The sequence below is a fragment of the Ranitomeya variabilis genome, chromosome 5 (genome assembly GCF_051348905.1).
Source record: "Ranitomeya variabilis isolate aRanVar5 chromosome 5, aRanVar5.hap1, whole genome shotgun sequence".
NCBI classification, from domain to species: domain Eukaryota; kingdom Metazoa; phylum Chordata; class Amphibia; order Anura; family Dendrobatidae; genus Ranitomeya; species Ranitomeya variabilis.
In genome coordinates this window covers 67598065-67624543 of record NC_135236.1, presented here as the reverse complement: position 1 = coordinate 67624543, position 26479 = coordinate 67598065, and the positions used below count along the sequence as shown (strand labels likewise).

At 46.6% G+C, this 26479-nt stretch overlaps 1 protein-coding gene across 1 annotated transcript in view; it reads left to right on the top strand.

Moving 5' to 3' along the window:
* LOC143773305 (nucleoplasmin-like) overlaps window positions 1–15158 on the top strand; it is a 36752-nt gene extending 21594 nt beyond the window's left edge. The window contains exons 4-6 of the mRNA XM_077260788.1: window positions 9490–9583; window positions 9878–9923; window positions 14947–15158. Of these exons, the coding sequence (XP_077116903.1) occupies window positions 9490–9583; window positions 9878–9923; window positions 14947–14956 (150 nt within the window). The 3' untranslated portion in view covers window positions 14957–15158. The remainder of the gene's footprint in view (window positions 1–9489; window positions 9584–9877; window positions 9924–14946) is intronic.
* Window positions 15159–26479: the final 11321 nt, after the last annotated feature.

Below are 26479 nucleotides of genomic sequence, written 5' to 3'. Positions count from 1 at the left end.
GATTAGGGTCTGGTTCTGTTGTGATGACTAGGGTTGAGCGACTTTCATTTTTTTAAGATCGAGTAGGGTTTTGGGAAACCCGATTTTGTCCAGAGTCGAGTCGAGTGCAGTCGGCCGATTATCGCTAAAAGTCGGGGATCGACCGAAACACGAAACCCAATGCAAGTCAATGGGGAAGCATAGTCGGCAGTGAGTGGAGGCCAGGAAAACACCTACAGTGCCCATTTTAATGCCAAAAACATCCATTCTTGTTTCTGAAGCTTGCCAATCTTAATTAACTGTATAATAATAGTTGGGCATAGGGAATTGGGGGAAAGTTGTGGGGGGAGTAGGGCTGGCTCAAGTTTTTCGTGGGCCCAGGAAATGCGGACTACGTCACGGCGGTGTTGCAGGGAAAGGTAAGTATTTAAACGTTGCAAGTGCTGTGATCCTGAGCAAGCAGGGGGGGGCCCACTCGTTCGCATTGGCACTGGCACAGGGCCCCTCAAAGTACGGCGGTGTGTTTACATGGCGGGGGCGCCTCCCACCAGCAGCGACACTTTTGCGTACTCTGAGGGGCCCTGTGCCAGTGACGTCGCCAACGAGTATGCCCCCCCACCTGATGAAGGAACCTGCACTTTCATCTGCACCTTCCTCTTTGTCCCTGTGTAAGGTGGTATAACATGCGGGAAGGGGAACCTTACTTTCAGCAGGGTCAGATTCTGGCTGTGTAGAGTACAAGGGGAATGTAGTGGTCTAGGTCAATGTACCAGCAGACTCATTTAGCAGTGGCTGGGCAATGGGCAGGATGAGGAGGAAACAGATATAGGGCCAAAGAATAAAGTAGGCTAAATGCAGTTCAAAATTGGTAACAGGACTAAACAGGCGGCATTGCTTTGTTCAGTGGAGTAGCAAACCCAAGAGCAGCAGACACTGTTTCAAGGGCCTAACCACACTAGTAGGCCAAATGCAGTTTAATATCTGATAGTATAGGGCGAAAGCCAGAATGTGGAAGCTCAGCTTTGTTCAGTTGAGGACAACACCAGGGAGGGGCAGACACCTTTAGTAGGCCGGAAAAGCCTATTGCATTTTTTAAAATGGTAATTTGGAGCAGAAGGTTGAAGCTCAGCTTTATTTAGTTGAGGGCAACACCAGGGAGGGGCAGAAGCCGTTAGTAGGCCCTAACCAAAGTTGAAGGCCAAATGCAGTTTAATTTCTTATACTATAGGCCGAAAGCCAGAAGGTGGAAGCTCCAATTTAGACAGTGGAGGACAATTTGAATTAGGGACTGCAGACAGACTTAGTAGGCTGTCCCCTGTGGACCATGCATCCACCACATTAACCCATTGCGCCGTAATGGACACGTAATCTTCCGTGGCCATGCCTACAGGTCCATGCGTCTGTTGTCAGGTGCACCTTTGTACTCACAGATTGCCAGAGTGCATGGACAATGCGGTCTTCTACATGCTGGTGGAGGGTTGGGATGGCTTTTCTCGCAAAAGAAGTGTCGACTGGTTAGCTTGTAGCGTGGTACAGCGTAGTCCATCATGGCCTTATTAATAGTAAATAAAATATATAACTAGGCTCTATGAACTTTTAAATAGGTTCCAGGGGTACACGGGCAGCATTGGTGTGGTCAGTGGAGGAGTATTGCAAGTAGGGGCTGCAGACAGGCTATCAAAGGCCTAAAATACCAAACAGTAGGCACTCATGGCAGTTTTACATCGGTTACATGGATACACAGGCAGGCACTCCAGGCAGCATTGTGGTCAGTGGAGGAGTATTGCAAGTAGGGGCCGCAGACAGGCTATCAAAGGCCTAAAATAACAAACAGTAGGCAGTCATGGCAGTTTTACATCGGTTACATGGATACACAGGCAGGCACTCCAGGCAGCATTGTGGTCAGTGGAGGAGTATTGCAAGTAGGGGCCGCAGACAGGCTATCAAAGGCCTAAAATACCAAACAGTAGGCAGTCATGGCAGTTTTACATCGGTTACATGGATACACAGGCAGGCACTCCAGGCAGCATTGTGGTCAGTGGAGGAGTATTGCAAGTAGGGGCCGCAGACAGGCTATCAAAGGCCTAAAATAACAAACAGTAGGCAGTCATGGCAGTTTTACATCGGTTACATGGATACACAGGCAGCTAGGTGGTGAGTGGAGGAGTATTTAAAGTAAGGACCGCAGACAGGCTTCAAAGGCCTAACATAAAAAAATGGGCTGGCTGTAGGCACTTTATAATTGGTTCCAGGGGTACACGGGCAGCAGTGGTCTGGTCAGTGGAGGACTAGTGGAAGGAGGGACCGCAGACAGGCTTCAAAGGCCTAAAATAACAAACAATAGGCTCATGGCAGTTTTACAGCGGTTACATGGATACACGGGCAGCTTGGTGGTGAGTGGAGGAGTAGTGCAAGGAGTGTCTGTCCCAGTACTCCCAAAATATAAATAGATGTTAATGTCTCGCAAAACAACCAAAACAAAAAAAAAAGGTGGCATACTTAGGTACAGGGGTGGGCTCATCTGCTGAGTTTCTGACATAGTAATTTGGCAGTAACTATTTAATGGTGCCAATATAGGACACAGACACAGACTACTTTAAGTTGCATCATAGATGTCTACAAATTTGTATTGTCAGTGCCAGACATTGAATGATGTCAGCGAATAGACTAAAGATTGGTGGAGCTGTGCGACATAATTTTGCACATGGTAGAGCACATTTTGAGCTGGGGTAGGGGGGAACTCTCTTGAGGCCGGCGGGACCGCCCCAGGGCCCCTCATGTTACAACGGTGTGTCTGACGTTGGGTGCGCACCACCACCGCCAGAGACACTACATTGTACTATGAGGGACCCAGTAGCAATGCCGTCAACCAAAAGCGAGCACACCCACCTCTTCAGACAAACAGCAGTCTCACGGGTGCTTGCGCCAAGTCGCGATACCACGGCCCCGTGTGGGGAGTTTGGCCATTTACGGAGGTGTAAACATGTCGTATGCTGTACAATCAGCTGCAGCAAATTAGACATTAGAAAAGTAATTCACAGGCAAGAGCTTTTCATAGGAAAGCTAGGTGTCGGCCGGGCAAGGTGGGGCAAAAGATTTCGAAATCCAGTTGTGGTTCATTTTAATGAATGTTAGATCGTCAACATTTTGGGTAGCCAGACGAGTCCTTTTTTCGGTTAATATTGAACCTGCAGCACTGAATACTCTTTCTGATAGGACACTTGCTGCCGGGCAAGCAAGCTCCTGCAATGCATATTCTGCCAATTCTGGCCAGGTGTCTAATTTGGAGGCCCAGTAATCAAATGGGAATGACGGTTGAGGGAGAACATCGATAAGGGATGAAAAATAGTTAGTAACCATACTGGACAAATGTTGTCTCCTGTCACTTTCAATTGATGCAGCAGTACCTGTCCTGTCTGCGGTCATAGCAAAATCACTCCACAACCTGGTCAGAAAACCCCTCTGTCCAGCGCCACTTCTGATGTGTGCACCCCTAACACTCCTAGTCTGCTGCCCCCTGGAGCTCGTGTGAGAACGATCACGTGCGCTGTGTGCTGGGAATGCCTGAAGCAAACGGTCAACAAGAGTTGATTGTTTGGTTGCTAATATTAGTTCCAAGTTCTCATGTGGCATAATATTTTGCAATTTGCCTTTATAGCGTGGATCAAGGAGGCAGGCCAACCAGTAATCGTCATCGTTCATCATTTTCGTAATGCGTGTGTCCCTTTTTAGGATACGTAAGGCATAATCCGCCATGTGGGCCAAAGTTCCAGTTGTCAAATCTCCGGTTGTGATTGGTTGAGGGGCAGTTGCAGGCAAATCTACGTCACTTGTGTCCCTCAAAAAACCAGAACCCGGCCGTGACACGCAACCAATTTCCTGTGCCCCCGGGAAAGGTTCGGCATTAAAAATATACTCATCCCCATCATCCTCCTCGTCCTCCACCTCCTCTTCGCCCGCTACCTCGTCCTGTACACTGCCCTGACCAGACAATGGCTGACTGTCATCAAGGCTTTCCTCTTCCTCTGGTGCAGACGCCTGCTCCTTTATGTGCGTCAAACTTTGCATCAGCAGACGCATTAGGGGGATGCTCATGCTTATTACGGCGTTGTCTGCACTAACCAGCCGTGTGCATTCCTCAAAACACTGAAGGACTTGACACATGTCTTGTATCTTAGACCACTGCACACCTGACAACTCCATGTCTGCCATCCTACTGCCTGCCCGTGTATCCTCCCACAAATAAATAACAGCACGCCTCTGTTCGCACAGTCTCTGAAGCATGTGCAGTGTTGAGTTCCACCTTGTTGCAACGTCTATGATTAGGCGATGCTGGGGAAGGTTCAAAGACCGCTGATAGGTCTGCATACGGCTGGCGTGTACAGGCGAACGTCGGATATGTGAGCAAAGTGCACGCACTTTGAGGAGCAGGTCGGAGAACCCAGGATAAGTTTTCAATAAGCACTGCACCACCAGGTTTAAGGTGTGAGCCAGGCAAGGAATGTGTTTCAGTTGGGAAAGGGAGATGGCAGCCATGAAATTCCTTCCGTTATCACTCACTACCTTGCCTGCCTCAAGATCTACTGTGCCCAGCCACGACTGTGTTTCTTGTTGCAAGAACTCGGACAGAACTTCCGCGGTGTGTCTGTTGTCGCCCAAGCACTTCATAGCCAATACAGCCTGCTGACGCTTGGCAGTAGCTGGCCCATAATGGGACAACTGGTGTGCAACAGTGTCATCTTCCGATGGAGTGGTTGGCAGACTGCGTTCTGTGGAAGAGCTGTAGCTTCTGCAGGAGGAGGAGGAGGAGGGGGTGCGAACGCCTACAGCCAACTGTTTCCTAGACCGTGGGCTAGGCACAACTGTCCCTAAATTGATGTCGCCTGTGGACCCTGCATCCACCACATTCACCCAGTGTGCCGTGATGGACACATAACGTCCCTGGCCATGCCTACTGGTCCATGCATCTGTAGTCAGGTGCACCTTTGTACTCACAGATTGCCTGAGTGCATGGACGATGCGCTGTTTAACATGCTGGTGCAGGGCTGGGATGGCTTTTCTGGAAAAAAAGTGTCGACTGGGTAGCTCGTATCGTGGTTCAGCGTACTCCATCAGGGCTTTGAAAGCTTCGCTTTCAACTAACCGGTAGGGCATCATCTCTAACGAGATTAGTCTAGCTATGTGGGCGTTAAAACCCTGTGTACGCGGATGCGAGGATAAGTACTTCCTTTTTCTAACCAGAGTCTCATGTAGGGTGAGCTGGACTGGAGAGCTGGAGATCGTGGAACTTTCGGGTGTGCCGGTGTACATGGCAGACTGAGAGACGGTTGGAGACGGTATTGTTTCCGCCGGTGCCCTAGATGCAATATTTCCTCCTACAAAACTGGTGATTCCCTGACCCTGACTGCTTTTGGCTGGCAAAGAAACCTGCACAGATACTGCCGGTGGTGCGGAAAATGGTGGCCTTACAGTGACGGAAGGGATGTTGCGTTGCTGACTAGCTTCATTGGCCGAGGGTGCTACAACCTTGAGGGACGTTTGGTAGTTAGTCCAGGCTTGAAAATGCATGGTGGTTAAGTGTCTATGCATGCAACTAGTATTTAGATTTTTCAGATTCTGACCTCTGCTTAAGCTAGTTGAACATTTTTGACAGATGACTTTGCGCTGATCAGTTGGATGTTGTTTAAAAAAATGCCAGACTGCACTCTTCCTAGACTCGGATCCCTTTTCAGGGATTGCAGACTGAGCTTTAACCGGATGGCAACGCTGTGCTCCAACAGGTTTTGGCTTTGACACGCGTTTTGGGCCAGATACGGGCCCGGCAGATGGAACCTGTTGCGATGTTGATGCCTGCTGCGGCCCCTCCTCCACCTCCGCTTCTGAACTACTGCCGCCTGCACCCTGTTCCCCCAATGGCTGCCAATCGGGGTCAATAACTGGGTCATCTATTACCTCCTCTTCGAGCTCGTGTGCAACTTCGTCTGTGTCACTGTGTCGGTCGGTGGTATAGCGTTCGTGGCGGGGCAACATAGTCTCATCAGGGTCTGATTGTGGATCTGTACCCTGAGAGGGCAATGTGGTGGTCTGAGTCAAAGGAGCAGCATAGTACTCTGGCTGTGGCTGTGCATCAGTGCACTCCATGTCAGAATATACTTGTAATGGGCATGGCCTGTTAAATGTTTCACTTTCTAAGCCAGGGACGGTATGTGTAAAGAGCTCCATGGAGTGACCCGTTGTGTCGCCTGCTGCATCCTTCTCTCTTGTTGTAGTTTTTGCTGAGGAGGACAAGGAAGCGACTTGTCCCTGACCGTGAACATCCACAAGCGACGCGCTGCTTTTACATTTACCAGTTTCGGAAGAGGAGGCAAAAGAGCTAGAGGCTGAGTCTGCAATGTAAGCCAAAACTTGCTGTTGCTGCTCCGCCTTTAAAAGCGGTTTTCCTACTCCCAGAAAAGAGAGCGTTCGAGGCCTTGTGTAGCCTGACGACGAAACTGGCTCCACAGCTCCAGACTTAGGTGGAATATTTTTATCCCCACGACCACCTGATGCTCCACTACCACTACCATCATTACCAGCTGACAATGAACGCCCACGACGACCTCTTGCACCAGACTTCCTCATTGTTTTAAAATCTTAACCAAAGTAACTTTATTTGTTGCTGTCAAACAACTTACACGGTGAGCTATAACTTCAGTATGATTTCAATATCCCTTAACAGGTTGGTGAGACCACAAGGAAAATCAGGCACAATGTTACACACTCTGTTTTCTGTGGCACAAAATCACAGAGATGACACACACGCAGGACTGTCACTCAAGCACTAATGTCAATATTAATCTCCCACCTAATTTATTTTTTTTTTTTTCTCAGGGAGACTTTAGAAACCAAATAATATTAAAAAAAAAAAAAAAAGGCTTTCTATGGCCCACAATTAGAGAGAGAGGTGGCACACCCAGGAGTCAAGACTGGCGCACAAGCTGAAAGGGCAATATTACTCTCCCACTGTTTTTTAAAGTTTTTTTTTTATTTCAGGGAGACTTTAGAAACCAAATAATATTAAAAAAACCAAAAAAAAAAATAGCCTTTCTATGGCCCACTGAATGAGAGACAGAGGTGGCACACCCAGGAGTCAAGACTGGCACACAAGCTGAAAGGGCAATATTACTCTCCCACTGTTTTTTTTATGTATTTTTTGTTTTTTAAGGGAGACTTTAGAAACCAAATAATAAGAAAAAAAATAAATAAATAAATAGGCTTTCTATAGCCCACTGAATGAGAGATAGCACACACAGCAGTGGCACACAAGCCCTGACTGAGGCCAATATTTTTCTCCCACTGATTGATGTAGTGTTTTTGTGTTGAGGTAGATTTTAGAACACAAATCAAGGAAAAAAAAAAAAATGCTTTCTATGGCCCACTGAATGAGAGAGAGGTGGCACACCCAGGAGTCAAGACTGGCACACAAGCTGAAAGGGCAATATTACTCTCCCACTGTTTTTTTATGTTTTTTTTTTTTTTTTCAGGGAGACTTTAGAAACCCAATAATATTTAAAAAAAAAAATAAATAGGCTTTCTATGGCCCACTGAATGAGAGGGAGAGAGGTGGCACACCCAGGAGTCAAGACTGGCACACAAGCTGAAAGGGCAATATTACTCTCCCACTGTTTTTTTTATGTTTTTTTTTTTTTTTTCAGGGAGACTTTAGAAACCAAATAATATTAAAAAAACAAAAAAAAAAATAGCCTTTCTATGGCCCACTGAATGAGAGAGAGAGGTGGCACACCCAGGAGTCAAGACTGGCACACAAGCTGAAAGGGCAATATTACTCTCCCACTGTTTTTTTATGTTTTTTTTTTTTTTTTCAGGGAGACTTTAGAAACCAAATAATATTAAAAAAAATAAAAAATAAATAGGCTTTCTATAGCCCACTGAATGAGAGATAGCACACACAGCAGTGGCACACAAGCCCTGACTGAGGCCAATATTTTTCTCCCACTGATTGATGTAGTGTTTTTGTGTTGAGGTAGAATTTAGAACACAAATCACGGAAAAAATAAATAGGCTTTCTATGGCCCACTGAATGAGAGAGAGGTGGCACACCCAGGAGTCAAGACTGGCACACAAGCTGAAAGGGCAATATTACTCTCCCACTGTTTTTTTAGGTTTTTTTTTTTTTCAGGGAGACTTTAGAAACCAAATAATATTAAAAAAAATAAAAAAAATAAATAGGCTTTCTATAGCCCACTGAATGAGAGATAGCACACACAGCAGTGGCACACAAGCCCTGACTGAGGCCAATATTTTTCTCCCACTGATTGATGTAGTGTTTTTGTGTTGAGGTAGAATTTAGAACACAAATCACGGAAAAAATAAATAGGCTTTCTATGGCCCACTCAGTGAGAGATGGCACACACAGGGATGGCACTGTAGCAGAAATGCCAATCTTAATCTCCCACAAAAAAAACAAAAAAAAACAGGGACTGTCCTACAATTACTATCTCCCTGCAGTAATCTAAGCCAGGTATGGCAGGCAGCAATAGGAGTGGACTGATGCACAAATTAAATAAAAAGTGTGGACAAACAAAAAAGATAGCTGTGCAGAAAGGAAGGAACAAGAGGATATGTGCTTTGAAAAAAGCAGTTGGTTTCCACAGTGGCGTACACACAGCAATACAGCTATCACGGAGCCTTCTAGGGCAGCCCAATGAGCTACAGCGCTGAGGGGAAAAAAAAAAAAAAATAGCTTCCACTGTCCCTGCACACCGAAGGTGGTGTTGGACAGTGGAAATCGCTGCAGCACAAGCGGTTTGGTGGTTAGTGGACCCTGCCTAACGCTCTCCCTGCTTCTGACGAAGCGGCAGCAACCTGTCCCTAAGCTCAGATCAGCAGCAGTAAGATGGCGGTCGGCGGGAACGCCCCTTTATAGCCCCTGTGACGCCGCAGACAGCAAGCCAATCACTGCAATGCCCTTCTCTAAGATGGTGGGGACCAGGATCTATGTCATCACGCTGCCCACACTCTGCGTTCACCTTCATTGGCTGAGAAATGGCGCTTTTCGCGTCATTGAAACGCGACTTTGGCGCGAAAGTCGCGTACCGCATGGCCGACAAGCACAGGGGTCGGATCGGGTTTCATGAGACGCCGACTTAGCCAAAAGTCGGCGACTTTTGAAAATGATCGACCCGTTTCGCTCAACCCTAGTGATGACCCCACATGGTCTGATGGGCAAATTCCTTAGTTAATGTAAAAAGACATAAATCCGTGTGACACATTCATTCCTGCAGTTAGAGTGTCAAAGGTCGTCGTCATCAGTTTATATTCCCAGACTCTCCTGTCTTTCTGCGATTAGTCTCGAAAGCTTGCAATTTGTTACCATCTTTTCAGTTAGCCATTAAAAGGTATCAACCACTGAGGACTCTCAATTCTAAATATTTTTGTAGAATAATCCTCACTTTACCCTTCTGGTGTTTTTCGTCATGATTGCTATTACTTTTCCTTCTATTTTCCCAGATTAATATACATGGCTTGGAGATTGTTCCACCTGTTACGTTCCTCCTGACATCTGGCTCAGGCCCAGTCTATATCTCCGGACAACACGTAACGTGTAAGTGCTACTTGTGGAGATAAAAAGGCAGAATCACAGTCTGGAGACTATTAATCCATACTAACAAATATTCAGAGCTGTAACAAGAGTGAAATGGAGTGAAATCTAAATTAATAGAGGAAAAAAGCCGAAGAAATTGAAAACCACATAATCTGTCACTAGGTAGTTGGTGCAAATCTAAACAAGGCCTACTACTTTTTCTGATTGAAACGCCTTGAAAGAAAATTTTGAAAAAAGTAAATGGAAATTTCTTGTATTTCTTTGTCTAATATTAATGTCGGTATTCAATTTTAGTGGATGAAAATTTCTGTTTCTCTGGAGAGGAAGAAGGACATATAAGGTGAGGATGCATTTTGACCATAAAAACTATGTAATATTAAAGGCGTTGTCTGGGACTTTTGTTATTTTTATGTACGTCAAATTCCGATAAGGGATTACATTTCTAACTGAGGCAACTCTGCAAATACACATTGAAGACATAGCTCCAAACCATCCAGGATTCAGTGGGGCTGTCCCGCTGTCTCGGCAGGTCAGGGCTTTGCTCTGACTTCCACCACTGACACTCTTGTATGTGTGACATCTCTATTGCTCTGTAGCTCCTCCTCCTCGGGGGTGAGCCAGTATCTCTGCTCTAACCATACCTACATACTTTAATTAAACCAACAATTCTCTTCTTTTCTTGTGATCTGGTCTCCCTGGGAAGCAAACCCACAACTTGTGTCATTGCAGGCAGTAGCTAAAGCAATGAGGCACAGCCTACACTGACATCACTAGGAGGATTTTGTAGCTGTATTACAGGCTCTGAGCCCACAGGCAGATTTTTCTGGTACATCGAAATAAATTTGTACATAGTATTGTATTCTAGAGGTGAAGAAAAAGTCAGATTTTATATGAACAATAAAAAATAAGGAAAAAGAAATATCGTATTTGTTCAGACTATAAGACACTTTTTGCCTCCAAAAATTTGGAGGAAAATGGAGGGTGCGTCTTCTAGTCCGGATGTACCTTTTGTGAATGGGGAAGTGGGGCAGCAACAGATGAGCGGTTAACAAAGGGCAGGAGCTGACTGCTGTGGCTAACCCCTGTGCCCACTGTTAACACATTCATAACAGGAGGTATTTTAGTTTTTTTTGATCCATTTCTTCCCAGAGCCATAACATTTTTTTCTTCTTTTTTTTAAGTCAAAATGGCCATGTGAGGGCTTGTTTTTTGTGGGACAAGTTGTACTTTCAACGACTCCATTGTTTTTAACATATCGGGTACTGGAAAATGGGAAAAAAAATTCCAAGTGCAGTGAAATTGCAAAAAAGTGCAATTGCACAATTGTTTTTTGCATTGCTTTTTAACTATGCTCACTAAATGGTAAAACTGACCTGCCATTATGATTCTCCAGGTCATTACGAGTTCATAGACACCAAACATGTCTAGGTTCTTTTTTTTATCTAAGTGGGAAAAAAAATTCCAAACTTTGTTTAAAAAAAAGCACCATTTCCGATATCCTTAGCGTCTCCATTTTTAGTGATCTGGGGTCGGTTGAGGGCTTATTTTTTGCGTGCTGAGCTGACGTTTTTAATGCTACCATATTCGTGCAGATACAATCTTTTGATCGCCCGCTATTGCATTTTAATGCAATGTTGCGCAAACCAAAAAAACGTAATTCTGGTGTTTTGACTTTTTTTTTTTTTTTCTCGTTACCATACCATACCAAGGTACAGATGACAGGGCCATGTATAGCAGGATGGGGATGAGGAGGCCATGTATACCTGGATTGGGGATATATATATATATATATATATATATATATATATATATATATATATATATATATATATATATATATATATATATATATATATATATATATATATATATATATATATATATATATATATATATATATCCCCAATATCCCTGTGGTCGGCGCTCATAGCAATGCTGTAATTCTACTACATAGGAGCGATCTGAGCATCGCTCCTATGTAGCAGAGCCGATCAGGCTATACCAGCTTCTAGCCTCCCATGGAGGCTATTGAAGCATGGCAGAAGTCTAAGGCCGGGGTCACACTAGAGAGAAATACGGACGTATGAGAGGCGCAAAAACAACGTATTGCACACGGACCAATGTTTCTCTATGGGGCAGCTCCCATCAGCCGTATATTTCTTGACCGTATTTTATGGGCTGAGAAAATCGCAGCATGCTGCATTTGTCAGCGTATTGCGCAAAAAATCTGCCAATGAAAGTCTATGGGGGTGAGCAAAATATGGATTACACACGGACCACACGTGTGAATTGCGAGAAATTCTATAGAAAAGCCGGTAATTCAGTGCAGTGTACAGTAATATCACACTGACAGGTTAGAATAGAATAGCTAAAATTAATGTCTACACATAGTATAGGTATGTGTGTGTGTATATATAATATATATATTTTTATATTTATTACAGAGCCAGATAGCATAAAAGTCGGTAATTCAATTGCCAGCTTTTGCTATCTCCTTCCCAAACCCGACATGATACGAGACATGGTTCACATACAGTAAACCACAGTAAACCATTTCATATCCTTTTTTTTTTTTTTTTTTTTTGTGTGCATATTCCTCACTACTAATGTTAGTAGAGTCTGTGTGCAAAATTTGGGAGCTCTAGGTAGTAAAATAAAGGGTTAAATCACAGAAAAAATTGGCATGGGCTCCCGCGCAATTTTCTCCGCCAGAGTGGGAAAGCCAGTGACTGAGGGCAGATATTAATAGCCTAGAAAGGGTCCATGGTTATTGGCCCCCCTGGCTAAAAACATCTGCCCCCAGCCACCCCAGAAAAGGCACATCTGGAAGGCTGGGTTCACTTTGCGTTATAGCAGTCCATTAGATGGACTGCGTTACACCGCAGCATAATGCTGTGTAACGCAGTCCGTTAACGCCGCCATTAACCCCTATTATCGGGCGCATCGCCAATGCATGCCATAATCGGCATGCGCTAGCTATGTGCCGTTATTCTGTGATTGACCCTCAGATGCGGGCCGCAGCGTTTCCGGGGCCGTCACTGCTAGCGCAGATAGAGCATCTGCGCTAGCGTGATCCCATAACGTGATCTTTTTTGGCTCTTGCGTTAACGCAGTGCATTGAACGGACTGCGTTAACGCAAAATGCATGCGTTGAACGGACTGCACTAACACTATGTGACATAGCCTAAGATGCGCCTATTCTGGCACTTAGCCTCTCTCTTCCCACTGCCCTGTAGCAGTGGAATATGGGGTTAATGTCGCCTTGCTATTGTAATGTGACATTAAGCCTGGTTAATAATGGAGAGATGTCAATAAGATACCTATCCATTGTTAATCCAATAGTAAGGCCATGTGCACACGTTCAGGATTTTTCGCGTTTTTTTTCGCTATAAAAACGTGATAAAAACGCGAAAAAAATGCTTACATATGCCTCCCATTTTCCATGTATTCCGCATTTTTTGTGCAAATGTAGCCTTTTTTTCCGTGAAAAAATCGCATCGCGGAAAAAAAAGCAACATGTTCATTAAAATGCGGAATTGCAGGGGATTCCGCACACCTGGGAGTCCATTGATCTGCTTACTTCCCGCACGGGGCTGTGCACACCATGCGGGAAGTAAGCAGATTATGTGCGGTTGGTACCCAGGGTGGAGGAGAGGAGACTCTCCTCCACGGACTGGGCACCATATAATTGGTCAAAAAAAAAGAATTAAAATAAAAAATAGTCCTATACTCACCTTCGATGGCCTACCGCCTCTTCACTGCACGCTGTCGCTTCGGTTCCTGTAGCTGGTGTGCGGTGAAGGACCTGCCGATGACGTCGCCGTCTTGTGATTGGTCGAGACCGGTCATGTGACCGCTCACGTGACCGCGACGTCATGGAAGGTCCTGCGCGCACACACCATCTATACGGAACGGACGCCGGTGAGGAGATCAGCTGTCTGCGGGTGAGTATAAGCATTTTTTTTTATTTTTTTATTATTTTTAAACATTCTACCTTTTACTATATATGCTGCATAGGCTGCATCTATAGTAAAAAGTTGGTCACACTTGTCAAACGCTATGTTTGACAAGTGTGACCAACCTGTCAGTCAGTTTTCCAAGCGATGCTACAGATCGCTTGGAAAACTTTAGCATTCTGCAAGCTAATTACGCTTGCAGAATGCTAAAAAAAACGCGAAAAAAACGGAAAAAAAAAAACGCAAAAAAAAAAATGCGGATTTCTTGCAGAAAATTTCCGGTTTTCTTCAGGAAATTTCTGCAAGAAATCCGGACGTGTGCACATACCCTAATAAAGGGTTAAATAAACTATGAATAAAGTATTTTAATGAAATAAATACACATGGGGCTTTAATAGCTTTATTGTACTTTCAATCCAACTGATGACCCTCGATCTTCTGAAAAAAATGTAAAAATAAAAAAACACCAATAATCCCATTCCTGTCCGCCGTACAGTAATTTCCCACAATGTAAATCTATCTGAAGGGGTTAAATAATTTTACAACTAGGAGCCTGCTAATGCAGCTGCCCCTGGCTGTAAAAACTAGGGAATGAATGGAATGCAGCTTCGGTGACTTGTGGTGCTGCGCCCCCTGGTGGCATAAACTCATATGAACTCTAGCGTGGAATTTTTCTGAATATCTTCTCACGCTAGAAAATATCATACGGATGCTATACGGAGGTTTACATACGCAAAATACGCAGCCACACCTTGCCAATGTATGACATACGAATCACTGTTCAGGGAACATTTCTGCGTATTTGGTCAGTAAAAAACGGACCGTATTTTTATACTTTGTGTGTGACTCCAGCCTTAATGTGACTGCAGACTTGTGAATCCTCCCATCACGCATACTGAGTGCGGTCAGGATTCTCCAGTGCCAGGAGCAGTGGTCAAATGACCACAAGTAATGGGACATGCATACTTCCAGCCACATTCTGACTAGACGTGTCCGGCCTAGCTCCGTATACTGGCATTGGGTGAGGTCGCACATGTCTAGTCGGCCTGTGACCACATGTATGCAAATCACATACTTGCCGTCACACGCCCGCCGTTCTCATCACCGGAGAATCCTTGCAGTGTAAGTGATGCAAAGATTCACACGTCTGCAGTCACATAGTATGACTGCATACTTGTATCCTATGGCTGGGCAACCACTTTAAGTACAGATGGAGAGCAGAAAGCATTGAGGCAAGTACAGACAGCACATTTTTCTCTTCTTTTTTTCTATCCAGTGTGTTTGTTTTTTTTTTTTTTCTTTATGTAGCTGGCAATGAGTTAAATTTGAAGCGGTCTGTCAGTCCTTTCTGGTGAGAAATACAAATTCCTATGACTGTCTGATGATGATTATTTCTTTGTATATTAGTTTCCTTTAGTCTGCTGCAAATCAAGACGGTCTCCTGCAAAGAAATGACACTGCTACCAGCTATGTTCCTCCTGGCATTAACCTGTGGAGCACATTTTTACCGTGGTTGATGGTGACCTCTGTCCTGGGAGCAGTTCATTATACTCAATAAATTGGTATTAATGAATTCATGTTTCAATTTGTCTTATTAACATAGTGCTGCTTTTTGTGCACCGTATTGTGACGTAGAATTTTATTTTAATTTATATTCCCTTTTACAATGTACCGTAATGGGATGTTTTTGACTCTCTACTCACTTCCTCCATAATATGCTGTAGTTTATGCAATTGTTACCACTGCAGTTAATGACTGTCTTCAGTGATCATATGCTGCCTTCACAAAGGGGACATCAGGCCTCATTATGGAGGAGCAGCTTTGGATCAGTAACTGTACATGAAGAACATGTGTATATGTACTGTATGTATGTATCTATTGTGACAGTCACTGGTAAAGTTTTGGAGGGGAGATATGTTTCACTCCGCTTAATGGCATCAGTGATGTGAAACCCAGAGATTTTCCTTCAGCACACTTAGAAGTGCTGTGAGGGGGTTAACAGATAATTTACATAATGGGCTGGGTCTCTGTAAACAACCATAGAGTGGGTGGGAGGTTGTCCACCTTATCTCCACCCCAGGGAGTAATCTTGGGCTTAAATAGCTGGCCTCCAGAGGCATTCTGGGTTCAGTAGGGCTGGAGAGAGGATCTCCAGTGGTTTGTATCCTGAGGAGGATAGACTGAACCTGTACTATCCCTGGGTTGCTCCAGAATGGCAGCTCCCCGCAAATGTATGGACAGTGTTACAGCATTTTTTTTTTTCTTGTTTTGCCCAAAGGTCTTTGTTAACTTTTCTCATCATGTTGGTTCATGCCTTCTATATAATAGACCAACAGAATATTTAAAGAGACAGCGTTCCGGTTTTCTACCCCCATGTACCATTGAACAAGTTGAACAACCACAGTGTGTGTGTGTGTGTGTGAAAAAAATACAATAATGCATATATATATATATATTTTATGTTTTGGTGTTCAAACTTCTTAAAGGGAGCATGGAGGACATTTTTGCATATGACTGTATAGTCACCCATCCCCATTAACAATGAATACCTTTTCTTTTTGAGATCTGATTTGCCAGTCCTGAGATATCTATTCTACAATGAATATGAAAATGAGCCTGTAAGTGCACTGGGGGCATATAATTGCTCTTGTAATAAGCGATCTGAGTGCAGATCAACACTCTGCTGCTGTGTACTTTGTCATGACTGTGTCTGACCGTGCTGAAACATGGTCTGATCATACCAAATCTCTTGGGCAAGGAAGGAAAGTATAAGAAAAACAGTATAAATTCATATGTATTGTAAGAAGGGCAGGAAGAGGACAGGCCGGAGCGAGCCGCCCCCTCCCCCCCCCCCAAGGCTAAGCGGAGGCCAGCATGACAATGGGTTGGAGAGGAGGGGGCGGGGGGCCAAAGGGTTAACAGATTAGGGGGCGGGGGGCTAGGTGAAGAGAGGGTTAGGGAAGTGTCAGGGGGCGGGGGCCGGTCAGTTCCCGCTCACCAGCACTGAAAGCAGCAGCATGTCGGGTGTGGATGCGGTGCTGCTGAGCCTGAGGGCGGCTGCAGCCTCCCGGCCTCCTGGATGGCTGGAGGCACAGGTGGCCCACTTGCTGGATGGCGGCGCCGGCGGCAGCGGATCCCCGCCGGCGGTCCCCCACCTTGATCGGCGGGCTCGGCGGACACGGCCCCCCGAGCGCCTATCGCCGGATCCTGGGCCTAGCGCCCCCCGCAGGCGTAGGAGCCCCTCCCGGGACCCTCCAGGCCGGGCGCCGGTAAGAGCGGCTGCGAGCAGGCCCCGGCCTGGGAGGAATCCGACTGCCAGGCGGGGCGCAGCGGCGGTTGGAAGGCCCTCACCTCGTGGTGCGGTGGGGGCGGAGCCTAGACGCGCCGGGCAGCGCTTGGGGCCTAGAGCAGCGGGAGGCCGCGGCGGTGCCGGTTCCGCCGCGCGGCCTGCCTCGGCGGTGCAAGCGGGGCCTGGAGGAGCCGTTGATGGAACCGGGGCGGGCGGCCCGAGGCAGGACGGCGCCGGGTCGGCCCCTACAACAGCGGCAGGGGGTCCCCCTGCTCCAGGGCTTTGGAGCGGACAGCCTCCTGCGGCGGCCTGGATTGTGGCTGGCGCCGGTCAGCTGGATGTGCCCTCGCCGGTCCAGGCGGCGTCTCCCCCTTTCGCGTGGAGTCCGAATCCGGGGTCCCACGGGCCAGCGGCGTCCCGGAGCAGCGGGTCTGACGGACAACCACAAGGCACACCTTTGGACGGATCGGTGGCGGACTGGACCGTCCGTGGACGTCCGGATACCAGCACTCCGGCTGGAGGGACCACAGATCCCTTGCAGCCCGGTGAGTATGCGTCTGTGTCTCGTATGTGTTCTTCTGATGCTAGTGCGCCTGCGCTTAGTGGGGGTCAGGGAGCGCTTAGCGGTGTAGCTGCGGCAGGGGTAGCAGGTGGCTGTGAAACGGCGGGGGTTCGGGAGCTTTTGGTTAATGTGCAGAACTTGCTAGCTAGATTGGATCGTGATGTGGCTTCGCAGGGTTTCCTAGGTGCTTGGTCTGGTGTATCACGGAGTCCGGTCAGTGCAGCAGCAGTGCAGGCTGAGGTTGCGGAGCCAGTTTCAGTTTCTGTGCAGACTGAGAAGGAGAAGGAGTGTAGGGTTCATTTGGATGATAGGGCGCACGGTGAAGTTTACGTGTGTTTTGAGGGCCCGTTGGGGGCGCATCTTAAAAAAGAGGTCAGGGAGAAGATTAGCAGGGACGAGTACGTTGAAATTTTTTCACTGCTCCCCCTAGAGAAATTTAACATTGACAAGGGGAAGAAGGAGGATTTAAAAAAGGAGGAGGGAGGATTTAAAAAAGGAGGAGGAAGAAAAACGGCGTTGGCGTTTGATTCCCCAGACTTTTGCTAATTGGCTTCAGGCGTTTGCCATTTTGGCCAGTGTTATTGGCGAGAAGGCTCCGGAGAATTGCTCCGGGCTTTCTTGCTACATGGACTCCATCGGTGAGGCTCATAGGGTGTATGGCGGTCAGGCGTGGCTAAGGTACGATGAGCAGTTTAGGCAGAGAAAAGCTGTTCGGCCGGCCATTAGGTGGGACCAGAAAGATATTGGTCTCTGGTTGCGCGTGATGGCGCAGTACAAGTTCGGCCATCCCTTTCACGGGGGGGCCGGTGGGTCCGGCCATGGATCTCAGTCCAGTGCAGGGAGCTCTTCAGGCAACGCCGGTCAGGCAGGCGGACAGAAGTTGGGCGTCTGCTGGCAATTTAATGAGGGACAGTGCAAATTTGGAAGCAGTTGTAGATTTAAACATTTGTGTTCCCACTGTAGTGGTTCCTCCCACGGTGCCGCAAAATGCTTTAAGAAGGGCAAGGCAAAATCAGGTTCAGGTAATTCCCATGGGGGAGACTCCGGTGAGGGTGGAAAGGATGGTCCCTTATCTAAGTAGGTACCCGGATAGGGATAAGGCGGCACTGTTATTGTCCGGTTTTACGGAAGGTTTTGTTATTCCGGCACCTCCGTTTGTGGTTCCCGTCGTTAGAAAAAATTTGCGTTCAGCCTTGTTAAACTCTGGGGTGGTTTCAGAGAAGTTACGTAAGGAGGTGGCTTTAGGGCGCATGGCTGGCCCTTTTGACCACGCTCCGTTTGAGGACTTAGTTGTTTCCCCTCTGGGGGTGGTCCCTAAGAGGGAAGCGGGTAAATTTCGCCTTATTCAACACCTGTCGTATCCCAAGGGCAGGTCGGTGAATGACGGCATTGATCCTGAGTTGTGCTCGGTTGTTTACGCATCGTTTGATGAAGCGGTTGTTTGGGTGCAGAGATGCGGAAAGGGCGCCCTGCTTGCAAAGACGGACATAGAATCCGCTTTTCGGTTGTTGCCTGTTCATCCGTCTAGCGTTAGACTTCTTGGATGTTTTTGGGAGGATAAATTTTTTGTTGACAGATGTTTACCTATGGGTTGTTCGCTGTCTTGTGCACTGTTCGAGGCGTTTAGTTCATTTTTGGAGTGGGTGGTACGGGACGTGTCTGGTTGTGACGCGGTCCTACACTACCTAGATGATTTTTTGTGCATCGGCCCGGCGGGGTCCGATTGCTGTGCAAGGATTTTGAGTGCGATTGAATGGGTGGCTTTGCGGTTCGGGGTCCCGTTGGCCCCGGGCAAGACGGAAGGCCCGTGTACGTGCTTGTGTTTCTTAGGCATAGTCATTGATACCGTGAGGTGGGAGTTTCGTTTGCCTGAGGACAAATTGACGGGCCTGCAGGAAGATGTGGTGCGGATTGGTCGTCTGCGTAAGTTGCCGTTGCGGGACCTGCAATCGTTGCTCGGGAAACTTAATTTCGCTTGTCGAGTCATGCCAATGGGGCGAGTTTTTTCTAGAAGGATGGCTAGTGCTACGGCTGGAGTTAAGGCTCCTCACCATTTCGTGCGGTTATCAGCTGAGCATAAGGAGGATTTGGCAGTGTGGAGTGAGTTCCTGGAGTCATATAACGGCAGGTCGTTGTTTATGTCGGGCGTGATTGATAACGAGTCGTTGGAGTTATTCACTGACGCAGCTGGAGGTTCGGGTTTCGGAGCTTATTTTCAAGGGCAATGGTGCGCGGCAAAGTGGCCTGCGAGTTGGATTTCTACCGGTCTAGTTCGTAACATTGCTCTCCTGGAGATTTTTCCTATTTTGGTATCTGTGCACTTGTGGCAAGATAATTTTCGGAACAGGCGTGTTCGTTTTCGCTGCGATAACCTGGGGGTGGTGTGCGCGATTAATAGTTTGTCTGCATCATCGCCGCCAGTGGTTTGCGTGTTACGGCGTTTGGTGCTGTTGTGTTTGACTTTGAACGCGCACGTTACAGCGTCGCATGTGCCTGGAGTTCATAACTCTATCGCTGACTCTCTTTCTCGTTTACAGTTCGATCGTTTTCGGTCATTGGCCCCGGAGGCGGAGATGGTCGGTTTGGAGTGCCCTCCAGAACTTTGGCTAGCGGTGTCCGGGACGCTCAGGCATTGATTAAGGCGTCGTTGGCTCCCAGAACCTGGGTGGCCTATCAGGCAATTTGGCGGGAGTGGGAGGTTTTGCTGGCGGCGGCATCTGGTGGGTGGAGCCACCAGGATCAGATCGGGATCCTATTGTCATGGTTGAGCCGGGGGGCATTAGAGGGTTGGTCACCTGCAAAAGTGTCAAGAGTCATGGCGGCTCTGGCTTTTGGTTGCAAATTGCGGTGTCAGGAAGATATCACTAAGTCCTTTTTGGTGCAGAGGGCTGTAAAAGGTTTTAGGCGGCGGCCTAGAGGAGCAGATTCAAGGCGGCCGGTGTCTTTTAATGTTTTGGAAAAATTGGGCGAAGCATTGTCTTCGCTGTGTTCTTCGTTTTTTGAGCTTTGTTTATTTCGGCTGGCGTTTTCTTTGGCCTTTTTTGGGGCCTTTAGAGTAGGGGAGTTGGTGGCACCAAACAAAAAAGGGCCGGGGGGTTTATTGGCCAGGGACGTATTGTTGGCCGAGGGCCAGGTGGAGTTATGGTTGCGTCGGTCAAAGTCGGATCAGGAGGGGCGGGGCAGCAGGATTGTGGTGGGCTCAGTTGCGGGGTCCGTTATGTGTCCTGTCTCTTGCCTTAGCATCTTTTGGGGCCTGCGGCCTAGGCGGGATGGGGTTTTGTTATGTCACCAGGACGGTTCCTGTTTGTCTCGATACCAGTTCACGGCGGTTTTCAAAAAGGCAATTTCCTCGGTGGGTTTGGACGGGGCTTGCTTCGCCCCTCACTCCTTCCGGATAGGAGCTGCAACTGAAGCTGCAATTGGGGGATTGGGGGATTCCGCCATTCGTAGGATCGGTAGGTGGCGCTCCAACCGCTTTAGGAGTTACGTGCGGCCACAAGGGGTGGTAGATGGGGTTTTAAAGGCTTGAGGGAGCCTTTTTGCTGCAGTAGGTGATAGTTGTTAAGTTTGTATTTTGTTTTCCAGGTCACCAAGGTTTATTGGTGTGGATTCTTGGACACTCGTACGTGCACTGGGGAGCTCTGCGAGCCGACGTTCGGACGGAGGGCAGGCAACTGGGCTTTGATCGGAGTGTTGCAGTCATCCGGTGGCTCGGTTTTCGGGGTATGGCCTGGAATCGCGTGTTGCGGGAGATCCAGAACAGTGCGAGACTGGACAGAGCCCCTGATGTTTTGGTACTGCACGTGGGGGGTAACGATCTCGGGGTCCGACCTTTTCGGGAGTTGATTAGAGACATAAAACAGGACTGTTTGCGTCTGTGGGTTTTGTACTCGGGTTTGACTATTGTCTGGTCCGAAATTGTGCCGCGTAAACGGTGGAAGCACATGCGGTCTTTGCAAAAAATTGATAAAGCCCGCATAAAGGTGAACAGGGCGGTGTCTGCCTTTGTGGTTAGGAATGGGGGCGCGGCGGTCAGACATTTTGAACTAGAATCAGGTCGGGGGGAGTATTGGTTAGCGGACGGTGTTCATTTGAATTCTGTTGGAATTGATTTTTGGGCTCTCGGGTTGCAGGAGGGCATCGAGAAGGCCATAGTTCTTCGGTCGGGTGGGGTCTCGGGCCTTTAAGGTATTCAAAGGCCTTTCGTTGTGGCGGTTGGGGGGAGTCCTTGGAGTTGGTTGAAATTGGTTTGGGGGGTCCATAGGTATATGGCTCCTCTGTTTTTGAAGTTTATTATGTTTCGGATCTGGTGATTGGTGGTGGGGAGTTCCGGCAGGGGTTGTCGGATCTCACGTTTTTACCGCGAACAGTGAACCCTCTTGTGGGGTTTTTGGTGCTCCCGAGCCAGGCTTACAACGGCTGGGAGTAAAATATGGTCTGAGTTATGTTCGCGGTATGGTTTAAAAATCACCAGATTCTTTTGGGCTCCAAGGACTTCCCCTAGTTTTGAAATGTATGCTTTTACATTAATTGTTAACTGTTATTTTGTTTAATAAACAGGCTGCTGTGGCCTTCACAATTCCAAAGAAAACTTTGTCTCTGTCTTAATTGGGAGAATGGGTTCGGGTGGTCGCGCTGGGGGAAAAAAGGTAAGGGGCTGTAAGAGTGTCAGGGGGATGTATCTCCCTCTTTCCCGGAAGACTTCGACAATACCAGGGTCATGAGGTCCTGGATGATAGATATGTGTCAACAAGGTGGCTGGCCTCGGTAATGTAAAGTCTGTACCAGTAACAATAGGTTATTGGGAGGGTTAATTTGAGTGGATTTTGGGTCCAGAATTTAAGAGCATCTGAAAGAGTCTAGGTGAGAGCGGCTGTTCCCATAATCCAGGGTTTTACAGGCCTAATAAACAGACATGAATTAGTTTAGCAGTATAGATTGTGTTGGGACTGGAGAACGACAGACTAGTCTGCTCTGCAAATGGAGTTGTTTGTTTGGTGAATGCATTTAATACAGTGTGACCTGCTGCTGCCGGGAATCCCGAGATTGCTGAGGCTGCTACATTTTACCTTGCTTCATTATACTTAAGAAAGCACCGTTTTATGTTATTCATTTCTACTGAAGGAAAGTGGTTTTCATTTTGGAGCTGTAAAGTTTATGATGGACAATTAATTTTATGCTGTTTTGATATAGAAACCCTGCATATTTGGGTATCCAAGCGGCTACCAGAGTGGGTGAACCCCTACATGATATGAATTCATAATGTTTATGTAAAATTCCTTCTTACTGAGCTTTAGTGGGGGAAAAAAAGTTTCAGAATGTTTGAATCTGGTTAATGGGAACCTGTTCATAGGATCAGCCCTCCTAAACCATCTATATTAGGTCATAGTAAACTGAATAAAATGATAACTTGATATCCGCTATCCATTGTCTTACTCCAGAGAAGTCTAAATTTTTGTTAGTATTGTGGTAGATCGGCTCACTCGGCTGCACACGGAGGTAGACACTGGTACACTGTGACTTTAATAACTTCCTTTGGGTATTTTAGGCAGCATAAACCAAGGTGTGGTAAAGAAAATACAGCCCTCTGGGCAAAACAGGAAAACAAAGCAAAATGGTGGCAGAACAAACAGTCCTTCTGTGAGCGGGGTTCCTCCCACTCACGGCTGGCAGAACACACAATGTTCAGGTTCACAAGTTCATGCAACACTTTCTTGGAGTGCTCCTTCTACAGGCACATACTGAACACTGAAAGCTCTGAGCTTCAGCCATTTAAGCCCAGACCTTGTGACTCCTCCATCATGTGACTGATCACATGATCTTGACATCACACAGGTCCTGTCAGGACTCTGCATGTGGAGATACGGTAGACCCCCTTCCACCCTCTCTATAGAGGTCCACTAAAACCAGCCCATAACATAACTCTCATGTCATCCTTTCAACATGTTGTGTGCTGGAGGAAACTACTCTGGTTTTACATCACTGACGCCATCACGGGCAGTGACATGTCTCTCCCCTCTATCACTTCACCAGTGACTCTGTCAGTATGTAAATTAGCGAAGATCTATGGGCGCTGGACATAAAGCTCTGGAGGCAGATTTTCGGGGAGATCTTTGTAAATGAAAGGGGTCGTTATCAGTGAGTGAATCTCGTGCCTGCGCCCTGTAATAGCGCGATTATACGTAACATATTCCACCCTTCTATGTGCATTGGCTTCAGCGTTCTTCTGTGCAGGAGCCGGCGGGTCACTGCTACTTCCGGTGCACAGCAATAAGGTGCTCTCCCCACTTCCTTACTTGCTGCTTAGTTAGGAACCATACAGTTTCTGATGCCCCAGTCAACCACATATGCATGGTGGGGAGAGCACCTTATCACCGGGCACACTGCAGGTCATTGCAACGTAAGTAGTAGTGACTCGCCTGCGTAGAAGAATGCTGAAGCCTATGCCCATAGAAGGGTGGAATAGGTACTGTATAATTGTGCTATTGCAGGGTGCAGGTGTGGGATTCCGGCCCCACCATTACACATAACACTGGTAAACGCAATTTTTCTGGCAAAAGGTTTTAAAACATATTTTAAGTCAATTTTGGCTGCTGATTACTAATATGAACTCCGTTTTTGGCTATCACATCAGGATTTCGAGATATTTTCAATTTTTTGATGAAAATTACTCCTAATGTTTTATGATAAAAACACATGATTTTCGGTACTACATTTTGTATATTTTTAATCAAGGAATAACAAAGATTACAAAGTCTATGTACAGCAAATCAAATATACTTACAGAATTAACCCCTTAAGCCCGTATGACGTACTATACCGTCGAGGTGGGGTGGGCCTTAATTCCCGGTGACGGGATAGTACGTCATACGCGATCGGCCGCGCTCACGGGGGGAGCGCGGCCGATCGCGGCCGGGTGTCGGCTGCATATCGCAGCTGACATCCGGCACTATGTGCCAGGAGCGGTCACGGACCGCCCCCGGCACATTAACCCCCGGCACACCGCGATCAAACATGATCGCGGTGTACCGGCGGTACAGGGAAGCATCGCGCAGGGAGGGGGCTCCCTGCGTGCTTCCCTGAGACGATCGGTACAAGGTGATGTACTCACCTCGTAACGAACGTCTTCTCCCTGCAGGCCCCGGATCCAAAATGGCCGAGGGGCTGTATCCGGATCCTGCAGGGAGCACTTCCGGGTCGGAGCAGGCTGCAGATGAAAGCTGCAGCCTGCTCCGATGAAAGTATGATCGCAGATCTGATAGAGTGCTGTGCACACTATCAGATCTGCGATCTGTGATGTCCCCCCCTGGGACAAAGTAAAAAAGTAAAAAAAAAAATTTCCACATGTGTAAAAAAAAAAAAAAAAAAAAAAAAAATAAAAAAAAAAATCCTAAATAAATAATAATAATAAAAAAAATATTATTCCCATAAATACATTTCTTTATCTAAAAAAAAACAAACAAAAACCATAAAAGTACACATATTTAGTATCGCCGCGTCCGTAACGACCCAACCTATAAAACTGGCCCACTAGTTAACCCCTTCAGTAAACAAGAAAAGAAAAAAAAAAACGAGGCAAAAAACAACGCTTTATTACCATACCGCCGAACAAAAAGTGGAATAACACGCGATCAAAAAGACGGATATAAATAACCATGTTACCGCTGAAAACGTCATCTTGTCCCGCAAAAAACGAGCCGCCATACAGCATCATCAGCAAAAAAATAAAAAAGTTATAGTCCTCAGAATAAAGCGATGCCAAAATAATTATTTTTTCTATAAAATAGTTTTTATCGTATAAAAGCGTCAAAACATAAAAAAATTATATAAATGAGGTATCGCTGTAATCGTACCGACCCGACGAATAAAACTGCTTTATCAATTTTACCAAGCGCAGAACGGTATAAACGCCTCCCCCAAAAGAAATTCATGAATAGCTGGTTTTTGGTTATTCTGCCTCACAAAAATGGGAATAAAAAGTGATAAAAAATGGTCACGTGTCCGGAAATGTTACCAATAAAAACGTCAACTCGTCCCACAAAAAACAAGACCTCACATGACTCTGTGGACCAAAATGTGGAAAAATTATAGGTCTCAAAATGTGGAGATGCAAAAACTTTTTTGCTATAAAAAGCGTCTTTTAGTCTGGTTTCACACTTGCGTTTTTATCTGCATGCGTTTTTTAAAAAAACCGCATGTGTGAAAAAATGCATGTAAATGCGGTAAAACGCATGCGTTTTTATAGAAAAACACAAGAAAACAAGAAAAAAACAAAAAACCCTAACCCTACCCCTAACCTGAAGTACGTGGCACTGAAATACGTGGCACTGAAATATACGTTTATATACGTATATACGTATTTACGTGCCACGTATTTACGTGCCACGTATTTACGTGCCACGTATTTTTCAGTGCCTGAAATACGTGGCACTTATATACGTGGCACTTATATACGTGGCACTTATGACTGTCAGAAAATGTTCAGTAAACGGTTAGGGGTAGGGTTTCAGGTAGAATTGGGGAGTTTCCACTGTTTAGGCACATCAGGGGCTCTCCAAACGCGACATGGCGTCCAATCTCAATTCCAGCCAATTCTGCGTTGAAAAAGTAAAACAGTGCTCCTTCCCTTCCGAGCTCTCCCGTGCGTCCAAAAAGGGGTTTACCCCAACATATGGGGTATCAGCGTACTAGGGACAAATTGAACAACAACTTCTGGGGTCCAAGTTCTCTTGTTATCCTTGGGAAAATAAAAATTTGGGGGGCTAAAAATCATTTTTGTGGGAAAAAAAATATGTTTTATTTTCACGGCTCTGCGTTATAAACTGTAGTGAAACACTTGGGGGTTCAAAGTTCTCACAACACATCTAGATAAGTTCCTTGGGAGGTCTAGTTTCCAATATGGGGTCACTTGTGGGGGGTTTGTACTATTTGGGTACATCAGGGGCTCTGCAAATGCAACGTGACGCCTGCAGACCAATCCATTTAAGTCTGCATTCCAAATGGCGCTCCTTCCCTTCCGAGCTCTGTCATGCACCCAAACAGTGGTCCCCCCCCCACAAATGGGGTATCAGCGTACTCCAGACAAATTG